This window comes from Vidua chalybeata, chromosome 2 (assembly GCF_026979565.1).
Source record: "Vidua chalybeata isolate OUT-0048 chromosome 2, bVidCha1 merged haplotype, whole genome shotgun sequence".
In the NCBI taxonomy this organism is placed as follows: domain Eukaryota; kingdom Metazoa; phylum Chordata; class Aves; order Passeriformes; family Viduidae; genus Vidua; species Vidua chalybeata.
Genome location: NC_071531.1, coordinates 2,114,604 through 2,132,329, shown reverse-complemented (window position 1 = coordinate 2,132,329; position 17,726 = coordinate 2,114,604). Strand labels below are relative to the sequence as shown.

The following is a 17,726-nucleotide window of genomic DNA, read 5'->3' as shown; positions in this document are numbered from 1 at the left end:
GCTGGTCAGAGCTTCTAAGCATGTGCCTGACTGAGCAAAGAATTTGTATTTTTGATGATTTCCTTAAGACATAACATTTATGTCCTGAAATATGGTGTATTTTTTAGGACGTTTTCCAATTTCTTTCTCAGGGGGTAGAGCTGGATGTTCTTTAAGGCCCCTTCCAACCCAGATATTCTGTGGTAGTGACATGCCATGAAAAGACCAGTAAATCACGTGTAGAAGTGTTGTACAGGACAGAACTTAATTCTGTATATAGACAACATGATTTTAAGTTTTTTGGTGTGCTCTCTGGCTGTTCATTAAAAGCACCCCAGTGCTAGAAATATAGTCATTTTTTTATCCTAATATTAAACTTTTAAAAATTCTAAGGAGTGAACTCTGTTTTTCACAACTCTGGGATCAACACCCCCGTGAGGAATGGCAGTGACTGTCCAGCCATCACCTCCCACTTTGCCTCCTCACCCTGACACAGAGGAATTTGGTTTAAAAAGAACTTAATTGGAGAATTTGAAACGCGCTGAAGTATCAGAGAATGGTTTGGGATGGAAGGGATCTTAAAGATCATCTAATTCCAACGCCCTGCTATGGGCAGGGACACCTTTCAGTATCCCACATTGCTCCAAGCCCCATCCATCCTGGTCTTGGACACTTCCAGGCATGGGGGAATTTATAATATCTCTGAAAAACGTGTGCCAGGCCTCACCACCCTCACATAAAGAATTTCTTCCCAATATCCAATCCAAACCCGCTCCCTTTCCGATTCAGGCCATTCCCCCTTGTTCTGACTCCATGGCCCTATGGAAAGCCCCTCTCCAGCCCCTCCCCAGCCCCTTTAGGCTGCTCTGAGTCACCCCCAGAGCCTTCTCTTCTCCAGGCTGGGTCCTACACAAAGTTTTACAGCTCCACAAAACACTCCAGCCCGAGTTTAACGCCTTTGGTAAAACTTGCAAACCTTGAATTTGGGTGAAGCTAAACAAAACCCAGACCAACAAAGCGGATCCTGAATTAGCCTTAAGCAGGAGCTTCACAGATCCCAGGGGATGCTGAAAAACTAATTTGTATTTAGCACTGGATATTTCCTGGCTGTGGTCAGGGGAGCCAGGATTCTTCCAGGCAGGTCCTTGCACAAAACAAGGCCAAGGTGTGTTTGGAATGTTTGGAGATGCCACACAGATGGACACACAGCTTTTGAAGCTCAGTGACTCAGGCAGCACTTGAGAGATGAAGAGTTAGGCAGGATTCCCCACTGCAGGATTAAGTCTCTTAAAGCTCTGACTAAATCCAAGAGCCACGTTGTGTTTTGCTGAGATCCCAGTAACACAACTGCAAGGGCACACACAAACTGGATTTACTCTGTGGCACAGCAGCAGGGTTGAGTTACGGTGTAGCAGCCAACACTTTCACAGCTTTTGTGCCAGTTCTTGGCTTCTTTTTTCTTCTGTCATATTGGGATTGAAGGCACTTGAAATTATAGCTTGTGCTCACTCAAATGTTTATTATTTATCTGTGTCACAGTCTCACAAACCCTGAGTTCTGCAGTATTTTACTCTAACAAGGTAAAAAAATGGTGATGTATTTCTCTCTACAAGATTTTTAAGGATAAACTGTGCAATTCAGAAATGACACCTCAGTTATTTTCCCTTTTAACCCAATACCCAACCACCCGTGCCCACAATGGGGACTTTTTGATCCAATTGCACAAAACCACCCAAAGCCAGGGAGAAGGAGGCGAAGAAGAAGGAGCAGCCTCCACCCTAAAACCTCCACCTTGCTTTCTATCCATTCCTGCATTCCAAACCCTTCAACTCTGAGTTTCCCACCCTGTGCTATCACACACTTCTATTCTAACTCCACACCTGTAATCTCAGTTTTATTATTGAATTTTGGAAGCTTCTCCAGGGCCTCAGGTCAAGGCAGTGTTCTCCTGGGGGTCAGTGCCTGCCAGCACAGAAAGTCCAAAATCCTCAGCACCCAGGGTTCCAACACTTTTATAATTTTTTCCCCTAAAGCCAAGGCCTCTGAGTTTTTTACTTCCCACAGAATTGATTACCCTGAGAACTTTTGGCCTTCCCTTCAAGGAGCTCTGGGGCATGACTGATGAGATAATTCTTCACAAAAACAATGCTCCTGTATGCTTAAAAAAACAATTTATAACCAGCCCTTTGTTCTGTGCTGATAAGCAATTTATAATCCCCCACAATATTTATTCCCAATGCCTTCCACTCCAAGGCTTCCCAACCCAAGCTGTTCTGGGGGAGGCCAATGTCAAAGCCAGCCAGCATCGCCTCCCTGACTCCTGATTAACAATTAACAAGCCCATTATTGATTTGTCATTACTAACAACAGCTTTATGGGCAATTGTTTCCAGCTCCTTCAGCCTCAGAAGAGGCAATTTTTCAACTCTGAGAGTTTGAAAGGTAATAAGCAGCATTTCAGCAAATGTAGAGCTCTCCATATCACTTACAGTTGTCATTGCTGCTATGTGGAGAGCACTTAATTCAGATTTTATTAAAGAGACTTCTGGCTGTGCAATAAAGGAACTGAGGAACACTTTGCTGTGTCAGGTCTGTAGTTTATTTTCTCTGTATCCAATGCAGACATCACAAATCCCAGCCACAAACTCTGCTGCAGAAAATGAAAATATATTTTCTGACTTTAGAAGTTTTTAGTACCAGAATAATTAAGTACCAGAATATAAATCAGTAATTATTTATTGATATATTAATGACACCAGCTGATTATGTTTGGGTATAAATGGTGGATCAGTGCTATTTTTATTTTCACCTAATTCCATTTAGTTCTGACAGTAACAAATGTCTGTCCAACAGTGATTCTGATCTTGAGTCTCCCCCCAGAGAGATCACAGCAGCTCTAGAACAACCCCATCCTCTTTAGAAAACCCTGTGCAGACTCCAGAGCAGCTCTGGGTCCTGGAAAATTCTACTGTGATGAGAGATAAGGCACCTGCTTCCTCATCCCAGCTCCATGAGACCCATGCCAGGGGAGAGGGAAAAGGGAATGATGGAATTAGGAATGAAATCAGGAAAATGAGCTCAGCCCCTGGAACCCATCCCCAGCTCCCTGAGCTCACCAGGGTTTGACAGTTTTGTCACTGACAAATTGGCCATGAGGAGCATCAGCACTGGAAGGCAAAAGGGCCAAATAAACGGGGGTCTCAGCCCCCTCATCTGGGGACTTGGTGGCCTTGGGACCTGCCATGTCTGTCCTGACCCAGCCAGGGCAGCAGGCATTGAGGAGGATGTGGTCACCTTTCCTCTGCTCCTTTAACAGCCGCGCTTGGATCCTGGACAAGACGGTGACCCCGATTTTGGACACCCCATAGGCAGTGTTTGGCCAGCCCTCTTTGTCATGGACATTTCTCTTGGTGTCTTCCACGAACTTGGCCATGAGCTGCACCAGCTCATCCTCAGTGATGGTGTCACTGCGGAATTTCTGCTGGAGCTCCTGGCTGCAGCCTCTCAGGGCTGAGCTGCTCACCATGCTGGAGACATTCACCACCCGACCTGAAACGAGAATAAAAACTGATTATTTTCACACTTTTTAAGCTCTCACTGAAGTGAGGCTGCTCTCCAGTTCTGGATTCACTCCTCAGGTGAAGATCTGTAAAATATTTTAGGTGGGTTGTTTTGCAGAGCTCCTGGAAAATCAGATTAACTCAATGTTCTGATTTCTAATAAATACCATGAGAGGTAATTTAAGGTGTGAACCTGCAAAAGTTTCAGATAAACCTCCAAGAAACAACTTCACAATCAGCAGGTACCCTCTTACTACAGTTGAAATAATACCTGGAGATTTACAAATTTAAGGATTTATCTCCCAGCACTTCAGTAAGAGGAACAAGTCAGCTGAATCAGTAAATCACTCATCATCTCCGAAGTTATGTTGCACTGTTTCCTCTCTTTCCTGATACTTCACAGCCGTTCTGGTGGTGAATTTGGGGATTTAATCTTAAAAGCCACCCACAGAAATTAATCCTGTTATTGGCATTATTAACATCAGTCATCCTTCACTGTAGTACCAGAGGACTAGACTGCAACTTTGGCACTGTTTCCCCTCTCCCCAAAATTCACTCACTCTGTTTATTCCTTCTCCCTCAGGATATAAAAACCTGTTTTTCATCTGCTTGATTTCTTTTTTCCTTGAAAACCTCGATGTATTTAAATATTAGCAGAGACTACATTTCATTTATAGCAGCAAACACTTCACAGCACCACATCTGAAACACTGGTGCAGTGCCTGAGAGTGGACAGGATTTCCCATTGAAAAGGGCCAAAATTCAAACAAAACTCTTCCTCCACTTGTTCTGTTTCACTTACCATAAGGCTTCATGAGAGGCAGCAATTCTGTGCAAACATTCCTGGTTCCAAAAAAGTTTGTCTTCAGTGTAACCTCAGCTTGGACTGCAAATGGAGTGGTGTCATGAACTGGTCATAAGAGGTAGGAAGGAAGGGGGAAAAAATAACAAAAATGAGAATTGTAACACAGTTTGAATAGAAGTTACCAAACCCCAAAAGTTTATCTTAGTTGCTGTTTTTAATAATGAGAATATGATTACAGTCTGGGCAGGTGTTCATTGTCTCCAAATCCATGATAATTCAAAAGAGAAATTGTAACAGGTCATTATTTGATGTGGTTTTTATTGCAAAACACGTTTAATGACCCACACTCATTTGCAAATCACTCACTTGCATTTAAATCTCACACATGAAGGCAGATCATGACCCATGGCCAGGGTTATGGCAGGGGGAGAATTAAACCCTGCAGAACCCCAAATCCTGCTTCCATATCCTTCCTTCCTTGTGAGAGAGAATCTCCTTACACCCCAAACCCCACTCCTGTGTCTAACAGGGTATGTGGTAACATCCTGAGCTCCCCTGGTTAAAGAAGCTTTATTAGACAACTCTTCCCAGAGAGGCTCATCCAGAAGACAACCACAGCTCCACCACCATTTGATACAGGAAGTTTTTGCTGGATTAAGGACTTTGCTGGACAAATGCAGCACAAAACCAAAATAACAAAACTTCACGGCAAATCTAATCTTTGACAGATGCAATAGCACATAATGCTACAACTAAGAAAGGAAAGCTTAAGTTCTGGGATGGCAGCAAAAATTGGTGAGGCAAGAAACAAGCTTGGGTAGAAATACCAATCTGGGAAGCAAAAATTAAAACTATGAGAGAAACATCACAGCAAGTTCTTACACAGATGTTTCACCCTCTGTGCTTGATACTCACAGCAACAGTTCCTTTATCACATCCTAAATTGTGTGACTGCTGACTCAGCTCTTGTCAGCTTGAGGAAAGTCAAGGCTAAACATCCGGAAGTGATATTTTAACTGCTGCTGGAATCTTTCCTGAGCACACCCTGAAGCTCAGACAATTCTATTAAGAGCTGCCTCCCAATAAGCTGATTTGAAGCAATTTTCCTATAAAGTAACAGGCAAAAGAGTCAGAAGATCATCACTGCACCCCCACTCCATGACAAGTTCCCTACTCTTTTTCAGTGTGAAGCCATTCCCTCATGGAATGTCCCAATTAGGCCACCCCAAAGCTTCTCCTGTGCAGGTGAACAATGCCAGCTGTGCCAGCCTTTCCTCCCAGCAGAGCTGCTCCAGCCCTCTGCTCATCCTGGAGCCTCCTCTGGGCTCTCTGCAGCAGCTCCAGCTCCTCCCTGGGCTGGGACAGGGCTGGGGCAGCTCTGCAGGTGGGCTCTCACCTGTGTGGTTTTATCTTCTCCATAAAACCATCAGCCAGACTTGTGATTTGCTCTGTCTGGAGCAAATTCTGATTCTGGATTTCATACACACAACAAAAATGCATGCTTCCACCTTGGAACTGATGTGTCTTTCTCACTTTCCCTGCCTTTCTGCCCACTGGGAGGTGAAAGGGTTAAATTCTTGCTCAGCACAGCAGGATTTGAGTGGCTTAGAGGTGACTGAATGGCCTGAGAAAGTTCGGGATAGCAAAGCCCACCCAGGGACAATAAAGGTGCTTGTTCATCAGCTGGAATCCCTGAGCAGATAATGCACAGAACAGAGCATGGGGGTGGAGAAGAGAGGAAACAGCTCCCTGAGGCACAGGGAGACATTCCCAAGGGAGATGGGCTCCCATGGCCCTGCTGGGCACTGAGGCAAATAACCCAACCCAGCCCAGCTGCCCTGTGTGCCTCAACATCTCCATGTGGTGCAAACACAACCCTCCAGGGAAGCACGTTCACAGAATCATGGAATTGTTGCAGCTGGAAAAGCTCTCCCAGCCCATGGAGTCCCAGCTGTGCCTGATGCTCACCTTGTCCCCAGCCCAGAGCTCTGAGTGCCACCTGCAGGGATGGGCACTGCAAAGCTCCCTGGGCAGCCCCTGCCAAGGCCTGAGCAGCCTTTCCATGGGGAAATTCCTCCTGATGTCCAACCTGACGCTCCCCTGGCACACTGTTCTCACATCATCCTTAAGACCTGAAGTTTGCCCAAGCAAAAAGCAGCATGGCAGTAGCACAGAAGTGTTGCATGCATCTGTAGGAATGTGCCTCCTGTTAACAGTGACCAAATTACCCTCTGTCTCCTTAAAAAGGAAAAAAGCCCAGAAGTTTCACTCCTCAGTTTGGTTAAAAGACACCTCATAGGACCTTGAGGACTTCACCTCAAATCTAAGGACACACAATTGGACAGAAACCAAAAGGTCCCGCCTAGGTAATTCACTAGGAAAAGAAGAGAACAAAGGAAATAATCGCTTTTGTGAAGTGTTTTAGCAGGAGCAAGAACCTCTTGCCCTGGCTCGGGTTTTCTCCGCAAAGAGCTTTGTTATTTTGCCTTTTATTAAAACTTTTCTGTTTCCAGCACTGTCTCAGAAGCCATCCTGCTAACCTTATGCCATCCGAGGTAGCTGGGCTATCTCGGGTGTGATACCTTTCTCTGAGAGCTTATGAGACCTGTCTCGAAGAGATGAGCATCAGGCATCCACAGAACACAGGACTACCCCAAGAGAGCACTTCCTACCTTTGAAAGCGATGCCAGCGTTGTTCACCAGCACGTTGAGCCCTCCATACTTCTCCTTCAGGAAGTCCCGGAGCGCTCGGATGCTCTGCAGGTCATCGATGTCCAGCTGGTGGAAGAGCGGGCGCAGCCCTTCCTGCTGGAGCTGAGCCACGGCAGCCTGGCCGCGGCCGGGATCCCGGGATGTCAGGTACACATCCCCCGGGAACTGCTTGCACAGGGCCCGCACGATGGCCAGGCCAATCCCTTTGTTGGACCCTGTCACCACAGCCACCTGCACGCTGGACATTGTCCCCTCGGGGCGTGAGCCAGCCTCACGGGAACTGTCAACAGCAAAGAAAAGCTCAGTCAGACAGACAAAATCGCTGCTTGGAAAGGAATTAAGAGTCGTGGGATGGTTTGGGTTGGAAGGGTCCTTAAAGATCATCTCATTGCCATGGACACCTTCCACTATCCCAGGCAGCTCCATCCGACCTGGCCTTGAACACTTCCAGCAGTGTGGAGCCTCCCTGGAGAAATGCTTTTTCTTTAAAATTCCGCCTTGGATTATGTGAAACTACATTCCTGTGCAAGCCGTGTAAATTCCTAAGGCAACATGAGGTATTCACAGAGAAATCTGGTGTTCAATGTTCTGAAGAAAGGCCAACTGGTGATGGGTAAAAATAAGAAAGAAATGTCTTGACTAAAAAATGCCAGTGACTAATCTTTAGTACTAAATTAACTTTTTGTAGGAGTAAGCTCTTCTGCACTAAAATCTCACAGAAAGACTTTCCATCTTTTGGGAAGATTCAATTGGTTCAGCTCAAGTTTTGCTGAAAACTTCAGGCTCAAAACCTGAGCAAACTGGTTCAGTGCAAGGTATCCGTGTCCATAGCAAGGGTTGGAAGTGGATGATCTTTAAGGTCCCAAACAATATAAAAAAAAAAAAAAAAAGGATGGGGTAGCTTTATCTTCCAGGGCCAGGCAGGAGAAGCAATTACAGCCTTTTCGGGGGAAAACAGCAGAACACAGGCTGACTACAATGGTTGGTTATGTAACACAGCATCCGAAAACCTGCCTGCTGCTTTTCTAACAGATACAGTGCATTAAGAGAAGCTGCATTTCCCCCATAAAAGCAAGTTGGAAACGCTGGGTTTGCCCCCTTTTGGCATTATAACCATCTCTCTTCCAAACTTCCTTGTAACCCTAAGCAGGCATCCAGCGAGTATATATCGCTCCAAGAATCTCCAGAGCGACGTTCCAGGGTAAGGAGCGCCCTTCCCACCTCACCGCAAGCCTCCCTCTCTCCCCGCTCCTCTCGTCCCCCTCACGGGAGGGAACACGCGGGCCGCCATGAACCCCGACGCCCTCGGGGGTGAAGGGTCCGGGAGGACACCCAGCACCCCATCACCCACCTCCAGCACCGCGGGCGCCTCTCCCTCGCCCCTCAGCTCCGCACGGCGAGGACAGAACGCGTTACCCCCAAAGCACAGCCACTGGCAAACCGCGGGGAAGGGAGACGGGGACGCCCCTAAGATGGCGGGGCAGCCCCGCCTCAGGGCCGGGAGAGCGGGCGGGGACTCGCGGAGAGGGACGGCGAGGGAATGTCGGTCCTTGTGTCCCCTTAGCAGGTGGGTTTGGGGCTCCCGGCAGCAATTCCAGCCCGGGAGAGACTCGGGAATCACAGTCTGGGCTGGCAGGGGAGGATGCGGTCGTGGCTCCCAGGGGGAGTGCGCGGGGCACTTCCCTCAGGAAGTTCCCGCTCCCGCAGCGCTGCCGGGGCCGTTTCTCTCCCTCCCGTCCTGGGGGTTTGTGCCGAGCGGGGAATGGGGGTCTGGTTAGCACAAGATTCCCAGTTCTGGGCGTGGGATGGGATGATGGGCGATGGGATTTGGACTCGATGATCTCTGAGGTCTTTTCAACCCAAAGGAATGGGATAGGATGGAGGGCCGGCCTCTGGAGGAGCCCGAGCTCCTGTGGGTGATCCCGGCTCCCTCCGGCCCTCCGTCCCGGCAGGGAAAAGCTGCGCTTTGAGGTTCAGTTCGGGGCAGTTTTGGCACAAGGAAAGAGATGAGGGAAAGGTTCTCCCCCCAGAGGGTGCTGGCACTGCCCAGGCGCCCCAGGGAATGGGCACGGCCCCGAGGCTGCCAGAGCTCCAGGAGCCTTTGGACAGCGCTGCCAGGGGTGCCCAGGCTGGGGTTGGTGGGGGTCTGGTCTGGGCAGGGCTGGCACTGGGGGATCCCTGTGGGTTTTTCCTAACTCGGGATATTCCATAAATCTATAAAATATCATCCCATCCCATGGGCAGGGACACCTTCCACTCTCCCAGGCTGCTCCAAGCTCCAAGCCTGGCCTTGGGCACTGCCAGGGATCCAGGGGCAGCCACAGCTGTGCCAGGGCCTGCCCATGCTCACAGTAATAAATTTGACTTTAAATGTTTCTAAAACAGTTATTTTAAAATTTATTTTAAATTCAGGTTGTCTAAAAAAGGCTAAATCCGTTGCTTAATATGAGGAAGAGCAGAGGTCGGACAGGTCGAAAGAGAAGAAGAAAACACTTGAAGAGTTTTATGGATGGAGGTATCATCATGCCTGGAAGTTAAATAATAAAATAACCAATTGTTCCTCAAGGTGTCATTTTATTATTTATATTTCCAAAAGCCTTTGTGCTTGGAAATTTTTTTATAGGCATATATCTAAGCGTTAGTTTACAGTCCCAAGCAGAGCACGGTGAATTTTCTGAGCTCACTTTTCTGCCTAATGGCAAATATTACATTATTCTAAAATTCCTTGGACATGCTGAATAACTCACACATTTCTGAGACCTCCCAGTGACCAGAGACCCCAAATTTATGTAGTTCAATTCCTTCTTGCTATTCTGTTATGCTTTAAAATGTCCAAAACACAGTTTTTCTGACTATACAGAAAAATGTTTATATTTCCTTTATTGTCCAACAGAATGCTCTTTCATAGCATTAATTTTTTTTTTTTCTATTTTTAGTCAACTGCAGTCACAAGCTGGAATACATTAAACTTAAGAAGTGGCTAAAAGAGAGAGGCTTTGAAGACAGTAATTTAAGGCCAGCGGAATTCTGGGGTAATGCTTTAATTATTTATCGATGGTACAAATTTCTGAATCTTCTAAGAGTTTTAGATTCTTGCTTTCCTTTTGAATTATGCCCCTGTCTGGCATCAGGAAAAAAAAAAAAAACCAATTACTGATACTCTTCCAAGGATTCTTGGAATCTCAATTTAATATGAAAAAATACATATGGAGGCCTGAAAAAGCCAAAATTGGAAGTGTTAATAACACAGTTTTTGGAATTTAACCTTGTTATAACTTGTTTGTCTTTTTATCCCCAAGCAAGTTCAGCAGAGAGCTGAGGTTCACTTAGCAATCTTTACAGTAAAGATTTATACTTATATTTTAAATCTTTCTGTAGGTTATATTTTAAACATTTTCTGGTATTATAGACAGAGCAGAAATAATGGAATGGATCAGAGAAAAATATTGTGACTAGAAATGCTAAAGTTTAGTTAAAACTCTGAAACCAAGAGCTGCAGCTGGTGCTGAAAGATGTGTTTGAGGAAAAAATGGAGAAAAAGAAGGTGAAGAATTGCTATAAGTGGGAAGAAAAAAAGCTGAACAATTGCTAGAACTGGACAGCAAATGCTGCAGGATATGCAGGGAAAAGATCCTGAAAAATAAAGAGAATTGGAGAACAAAGAAATGAGGTAAATCTGGAATAGTCCATAACTGAATTTATGTTTTGTAAGACATAGTGCCTGTTCTTTGAGAGCTTTTCCTTGCTCACCTGATCACAGATCACTGATTTTCCATATCTACATTTATTTGCTCCTTCTTCAGAGACAGGAAGGGGATTGATGACAACAAAAGCTCTTCAGGTGAGTGATGTTGTTTCTAATGCAGCTCTTCAGGTTTTTTTGACATTTAATGATTTTTGCAACAAGCAAAGCTCAGAGAAATCCATTGTGATTGTAATTTCTGACTTTTGGACTGTTGCAGCCATAATGTGAAACCACCAGTCCCCACAGTAATTAAATGAGTCTTTACACTTGATTTTTACTGGTTTTGTGGGTAATTTTTTTCCTCCTCCCTCAAAGGCAGGAGATCTGATTATTTCATTGCCTGAGAAGTGTTTGCTCACCACGGGCACTGTCCTCAGCAGCTGCTTGGGAGGACACATCGAGAAGTAAGTGACAAGTGACACTTGGTGGCTTTTTCAGCAGTAATAAATCCTCTGAAGGGGTGGTGGAGCTTTAAACTGAATATCCTGAGTGGTGCCAGCATTTCAGGGATGTGGAATGCTCAGATAGGGAATAAGTTTGAATGGTGAACATCCCCTTTTAGCTTGGCAGAGCTGGAGAGAGAGCACAGGCTGGAGCTGGAGCTGCCTCAGAGCCTGCTTGGCCCTAAAGGCCAGTTAGAAATGTTTTTTTTTTTTTTTGGGAATTTGTGACTCAGCTGCAATAGGAGAAGGAAGATAAAACTGCGCAAATTGGAAATCTGGAAAATTTGGAACAAAGCCCCATGCTGGGCATTGAGTACTTGTGTATCCTAAAAAACCCAACCCAAGGAGTGAACCTGAAATTGTTACCAAAACCAGCTTTTATTGCCCCTTTAAATCAGCCAAAGGACTTGGAGATGAACTACAAAGAAGTTTGAAATAGAAGCTGTTTATAACTTCCAGAGAGGTCTGAGAGAGGTGAAACACTGCTCTGCTCCTTTCCCATCTCACCTCTGTGGGTCTGCTGCATTGGTATTTTATTATTTTTTATTTTTATTTCTATTTTAGTTTTATTATTTAATTATATTTTATCTTTGATTATTTAATTTTTTTATTATTATTAAATTATTTTGGTTTTATATTTGTTTTTATTTCTTTTTTAATTTTAATTTTATTTTTTACATTTTTATTTTAATTTCTATTTTATTTTTTATTTTATTTGCATTATTTAATTTTCATATGTATTTTTATTTCTATTTATTTTTAATTTTATTCCTATTTGGTTTTTTAATTTTTATTATTATTTCTATTTCTTTTTTTAATTTTAATTTTTTAAATTTTTATTTTAATTTCTTTTTTATTTTTATTTTTAAATTTTTATTTTAATTTTTTTATTTTTATTTTTTTAATTTTAATTTTAATTTTAATTTTAATTTTTTATTTTAATTTTTAATTTTAATTATATCTGTTTTTTAATTTTTAATTTTAATTTTATTTTTATTTATTTTTATTATATAAAAATATATATAAAATTATATATAATTTTAATATATTATATATTATATATTATTTATATAATATATATAATTTATATATATATAATTATATATATAATTATATATAATTTAAATTTTTTAATAGTTTTATTTTCATTTTTATTTTTTCATTATTTTAATGTTTTGCCTTTTTTTTTACTTTTATTTTATTTTTCTTCCCCAACAGATGGAAGCCCCCGGTGTCTCCTTTGCTGGCGCTGTGCACGTTTTTGATAGCAGAGAAACACGCTGGGGAGAAATCTCCATGGAAGCCCTACCTGGATGTTCTACCCAAGGCTTACACTTGCCCTGCTTGTTTGGAACCTGATGTAATAAATCTGCTCCCAAAACCCTTAAAAAAGGCAGCTCAGGAGCAAAAAATGATCATCCAAGAGCTGTTCAAATCTTCCAGAGCTTTCTTCTCTTCCCTGCAGCCTTTATTTGCTGAGAACACAGGAACCATTTTTAATTTCAGTGCTTTGGAGTGGGCTTGGTGCACTGTAAATACCAGGACAATCTACATGAAACACCCACACAGGGAGTGTTTGTCCCTGGAGCCAGATGTTTATGCACTGGCACCGTATTTAGATTTGCTAAACCACAGCCCAAATGTTCAGGTAAGAAGCTCAAAACAGATCAGGAAATGTCTTTATTTTTATAAAGTGCACTCTGCCAATGCCAGCTGCATTTCTGGGATGGGTGATGAGTGTGGGGAGGGCAGGGAGAGGTGTCACAGGGGGAGAAATGTCTCAGATCCTTGGGACCTGGAGGGACAGGAGCCAGGGAATGGCTCCCAGTGCCAGAGGGCAGGGCTGGATGGGATTTTGGGAATTGGGAATTGTTCCCTGGCAGGGTGGGCAGGGGCTGGGATGGAATTCCCAGAGCAGCTGTGGCTGCCCCTGGATCCCTGGCAGTGCCCAAGGCCAGGTTGGACACTGGGCTGGAGCAGCCTGGGGCAGTGGGAGGTGTCCCTGCCATGGCAGGGGTGGGATGGGATGTTTAAAGTCCCTCCCAACCCAAACATTCATTTTATTCTATATTTCTATAATTCAAATATTTCAGTTGATGCAGCAAAGCCAAGGTACAGGGAGACCCTACAGTGGCTGGGGGAGATTTGCATCCAAAAGAGCTTTTGGGAAGAGCCTCTTGTAAACATCCCCCTACTCTGCTCCTAAAAGCAAGACAAATTCCTTGTCCTGACACATATTCCATGGTTCCTGTGTTACTTCACCTCTGGCTGAAGCCTCAGAGCAGCCTGAGGGGAGTGCAGAGAGAATTTCCAACTTCTCTCAGGCTCTGGGTGCCACCACTGAGCTGGGGCAACACAGGAGAGGCCAAACTGTCTGTGTTTGCAGATCTGGGGTCTCTCCAAGAAGTCCCACAATTGAACAAGAAGTTCAATCCTCCGGGGTTTCAAAATTCAAAGGTTTGTTTCCTTTTTCACCCTACCAAGAGTCAAAACCTTTTATTTTTCACTCCCTGAAGGTCAAGGCTGGGTTTAACGAGCAGACAAGGAGCTATGAAATTTGGACAGATTCACAATGCAAAAAACACCAGGAAGTTTTGATCTGCTATGGACCTCATGATAATCAGAGGCTGCTGCTGGAATATGGATTTGTTGCCATGGACAACCCTCACAGCACTGTTTATGTCTCAGCAGGTTGGATTTATGGACTGAGTATGGAAAGGCACAAAAACAGAAAACTGAGTGTGTAAATTCTCAAGGAGTAGAAGAGGGTTTGCATAAAAATTAATGATTTAATTTTTTCTTAATTAAAAATAGTTTTTGTTATATTTTTTTTAAAATTGTGATTATTAACAACATCTGTGTAGAGATTCCAGGTGGATGTCTTAGATTGCACCATTGAGGATTGAAATCCAGACTCCACAAACTGAACTTCCTTGGAGTTTTTCATAACTTAAATTTGAGTCAGGATTTCTGTTATAGGACACAATCCTGGAGAGTGCTGATAGCTTTTGAGAATTCTGAAAGGCTCACCAAAATTTAACAGGTTTTGATCTTAGTCCTACATGAAAAATATGGTTGAAATCTTTTTTTGCAATTGATTGTGGTTTCTCTTACATACAATTTATTAAAATATTTAAGCTGTATTTTCCTGCAGATACTCTCCTCAAATATTTCTCACCACTGGACAAGCAGAGAAAGGCCAAAGTTTCCATTCTAAAGGATCATGATTTCCTAGAGTAAGTATCTGTAGTTTTTCTTTTCCTGATGAGAATTTATTCAGTTTTTCTGGGAGTCAGATTTTGCTTCTAGTATCAAAATCCAACAAAAAAGTACAATTACTTGTTTTTTAGCAAACTCACTGCTTGGCAGTGATGGAGAAGCTGTAAACACCAGTATCAAAGCTGGAGATCTTCCATGGCTGATGTGTCTCAGGAAGAAAACTCACTCTAAAGCTCAGCTTAACTTCATCTCATCCCTCTGACTTTGTAGGAACCTGACCTTTGGCTGGGAGGGACCATCCTGGAGACTCCTCACAGCCCTCAAGGTGCTGAGTCTGGCAGCAGATGAATTGTAAGTTGGAGCACCCTGAAGATTTATTTGGTGGATGTGCAGGTGCCTTTTGCTTGGATTTCATGGAGTCACCAGGGTGGGAAGAGCCCCTCAGGATCACCCAGTGCCACCCCAGTGCCACCAGCATCACCCCAAACCCTGTCCCCAAGGCCACATCCAGACTCCTCTGGGACAATTCCAGTGACTCCAAACCTCCCTGGGCAGCTCAGCCCAAGGCCTGACCACTCTGCCAGGGAAATTTTCTTTCCAGATCTCCACCCTGAGCTGTCCCTGGTGCCATTTGAGGCCATTTCCTCTCATTTTTTCCCTGCCCCTCCTGTCAGGAGTTGTGCAGAGCAGTGAGGTCCCCCCTGAGCCTCCTCTTCTCCAGGCTGAGCCCCTTCCCAGCTCCCTCAGCTGCTCCTCCCAGGATTTGTTTTCCAGCCCCTTCAATATTTTCTGTTTCCCCTCACTCTTTGCTCTCTGCTGGCTGTGAGTGACACACTGGGACAATTTTTGGATCTCCTGTGTCTGTCTTTGTTGACCCCAGGTGAGAAGTGAAAAGAAGAAAGGCAGAGAACACCATTGACTGTAAACTCACTCCCCTATTGCAGCTTTGGTGATTTTCTTTCTTGTATTATTTTCCCTTTCTGTTTCAAGCCCCAGATATTCCCTCAAGGTTCAGGCTCCAGGCCTTTTTCCTGTTGGTTTGATGAAATTTTAAATGCTCTTAACCTGGCTTGATTTCTTTGAGTCATGTGTTCCACAGGCTGGAATTCCAGGGCCAAGGAAGTTGCTGAAATTCATCTCCAGGGACTCTCAGTGCACTTGGAGCATTTATTCCAAATATCAAATCTGCCTCAAACATCAAGGGTGGAAAATTATTACCTACACTTTGCTTGGGATAAATGAAATGAGGGGATAAATTAATGAGAAAAGGCTTCTTCAGGGTTGTTTGTGCTTTGAAGATTCATTGCTGAGTGGAATAAATTGATCTAAGAACTAAAAATAAATCCCTGGGGTGGGTTATGAGCCCAGGTGAGGGCCAGGGCAGCAGAGGCACGTTTGGCATCCAGCTGGGGAGTGCAGCAAATAATTCTGTATTCTTCAACCATTTGGGTTCCAGTGCCTGCTGGAGGAGGGTCCTGCTTGGTGATGTCACTTCAGCCAGGAATGAACAGCAGGCTTTGGGTACAGCAGCAAAAATTTGTCAGTTTTTAATAGAGGAGACCCAGCACGTCCTTCTCCAGGTAATTTGGAAAAACCAGGGAGCTCAGATTCCTTTCTCTATTAGAACAATGTCATTTTTGGGGTGAAAATTTTGATGACTTTTCCCTTTCTTTTTTTTTTTTTTTTTTTACTACTGAAGTTTCTCTTGGGGAATTAAAAAAAAAAAAAAAAACACTATCTTAACATAATCAATAAAATCCTTACAGATTTCCACAAATTTTCTCTTCAGGTCCTATTAAATAATCAAAATTTTGAATAATTTCATCCCATTTGTCTCAACTCCAGATTTCCCAGCTGAAAAGGGACAAAGAGAACCTCAAAACCCACCTGGCTTTGGTGGAGATGCTGCGCTCAGAAGACCTCAAGATCCTTCAGAAATCAGCTGAGATTCTTTGCAACTTGAATTTAGGAACAACTTGAGCCCCCTGGAGCTGTGACAGCTGTGATTGCTCAGGGATTATTGCCAGATTATCACTCTTTTAATGGACCTGAACAGCACAGAATAATTTAAAAATTCACCAGAGTAATTTTGTTCTTTGCTGACCTTCACACAAAAGGTTCTGCTGAGGTGGAGAGCTCAAGCTCCTTGGTTTGGAGAAAAGAGAATTTTTTAAAGGGCATTTCAGGGCAGGACCCTTATTTAAGCTGCAGAAACTTCATTTGGAATTGGGATTCTCTTGTGATTCTTTTCCATGATGTGATTTTAAAAAAGTGCTTATTTTTGTAAATATATGACTTCATTTTCTACAAGCCTTGTCTGTTTTATTTTTCTAAAATCCTTTCTGGAGCTGGAACTCCATTTCTTACATCCTTGATGCCAATTTACCTTCAGATTTGCCTAAATTATGTTTTTAGGTCACTTGCCACCATATTTTACACTCTAATCAGTCTCATTAAGCCCTGATCAGTTTAGATTGGATATCAGGATTTTTTTTTTTTTTCATGGAAAGGGTTGTAAAACATTGGAACAGGATACCCAGGGAAGAGTCACCCATCCCTGGGAGTGTCCAAAAACGTGGATGTGGCACTTGAGAACTTGGTTTGATGCTGACCATGGGGTGATGGTTGGACTTTGAGCTTAAAGTCTTTTCCAGCCTTAAGGATTCTGGGATTCTCTGGCTCTGAAGTGCCTCCAGAGATTCCTTTGGATTTGGGAATGCTGTTCTGTAGGGAATTCTCACCAGTTTGCCTCCAGGTCCTCCTGTGCCACTGACTGGCTCAGCCCTGCCCCTCTGACTGTTTGACCTTCCTTTAATAAACCTTTAATAAACCTTTTCATTCTCTAACACCAGCTGTGTTTCTAATTTTACCATTTTATCACAAAATGGTGCCAGAGTTAAAGGAGATAAGGATGTTTGGCTGGTTTATTTCTCTTTTTTTCCTGAGGATGGTTATTTTAAGAACAGCTCCTGTACAATGTGTCTGGCGAGGTGAATACAAGTTTGACAGAAGTTGATTTGCTTTTGCTGGGGGCTCCACATTTATTCCAGGTGCTCCTGGAACTCCTACACACCCTCCAGGGAGAGCAGGAAAGAAGGCAGAGCACAGCAATTTATGTGTATATATAAAAATATACCTTACATTTAAGTTTAAGCTTAAAACTTTTTTGATTCAACCTAAATTATGTGCAAGACAGGGCTGAGAGCTGAGGTGCCTGAGGAAGCAGCAGCCCTGGAGTGCTCTCTACCTGTTTTACAGACTAAA

General features: G+C 43.6%; 2 protein-coding genes across 4 annotated transcripts; one reads left to right on the top strand and one right to left on the bottom strand.

Moving 5' to 3' along the window:
* Window positions 1-2,554: 2,554 nt before the first annotated feature.
* Window positions 2,555-8,513, bottom strand: LOC128784243 (carbonyl reductase [NADPH] 1-like). Its single transcript, XM_053935653.1, has 4 exons — window positions 8,407-8,513; window positions 7,016-7,335; window positions 4,341-4,448; window positions 2,555-3,527 (listed from the first exon to the last, which is right to left on the bottom strand). The coding sequence occupies exons 2-4, from the start codon at window positions 7,299-7,301 to the stop codon at window positions 3,091-3,093; spliced, it is 831 nt and encodes a 276-aa protein (XP_053791628.1). The 5' UTR covers window positions 7,302-7,335; window positions 8,407-8,513; the 3' UTR covers window positions 2,555-3,090.
* A 21-nt stretch (window positions 8,514-8,534) lies between these two features.
* On the top strand, window positions 8,535-16,772 carry SETD4 (SET domain containing 4). Of its 3 annotated transcripts, XM_053935651.1 has the most exons (12): window positions 8,535-8,622; window positions 9,468-9,570; window positions 9,992-10,087; window positions 10,859-10,896; window positions 11,116-11,204; window positions 12,462-12,603; window positions 12,709-12,891; window positions 13,760-13,934; window positions 14,398-14,479; window positions 14,733-14,813; window positions 15,919-16,042; window positions 16,308-16,772. In XM_053935651.1, the coding sequence occupies exons 2-12, from the start codon at window positions 9,501-9,503 to the stop codon at window positions 16,440-16,442; spliced, it is 1,215 nt and encodes a 404-aa protein (XP_053791626.1). In that variant the 5' UTR covers window positions 8,535-8,622; window positions 9,468-9,500; the 3' UTR covers window positions 16,443-16,772. The 3 variants fall into 3 exon arrangements, with proteins under 3 accessions (XP_053791626.1, XP_053791625.1, XP_053791627.1); XM_053935650.1 differs by having other exon boundaries at window positions 12,462-12,891; XM_053935652.1 differs by lacking the exons at window positions 8,535-8,622; window positions 9,468-9,570 and adding an exon at window positions 10,434-10,725 and having other exon boundaries at window positions 10,007-10,087; window positions 12,462-12,891.
* The last annotated feature ends 954 nt before the right edge of the window (window positions 16,773-17,726 follow it).

What these genes read in the sequence shown, in the direction of transcription:
- LOC128784243 (XM_053935653.1), bottom strand. Translation starts at nt 7,301, where the DNA reads ATGTCCAGCGTGCAGGTGGCTGTGGTGACAGGGTCCAACAAAGGGATT. An exon ending in CGCTGGCATCGCTTTCAAAG is followed by an intron (nt 4,449 to 7,015) that starts GTAGGAAGTGCT and finishes TCTTATGACCAG; the next exon opens with TTCATGACACCACTCCATTT. An exon ending in GCCTCTCATGAAGCCTTATG is followed by an intron (nt 3,528 to 4,340) that starts GTAAGTGAAACA and finishes TTCTCGTTTCAG; the next exon opens with GTCGGGTGGTGAATGTCTCC.
- SETD4 (XM_053935650.1), top strand. Translation starts at nt 9,501, where the DNA reads ATGAGGAAGAGCAGAGGTCGGACAGGTCGAAAGAGAAGAAGAAAACAC. An exon ending in AAGGCCAGCGGAATTCTGGG is followed by an intron (nt 10,088 to 10,858) that starts GTAATGCTTTAA and finishes CTCCTTCTTCAG; the next exon opens with AGACAGGAAGGGGATTGATG. An exon ending in TGACAACAAAAGCTCTTCAG is followed by an intron (nt 10,897 to 11,115) that starts GTGAGTGATGTT and finishes CCTCCCTCAAAG; the next exon opens with GCAGGAGATCTGATTATTTC.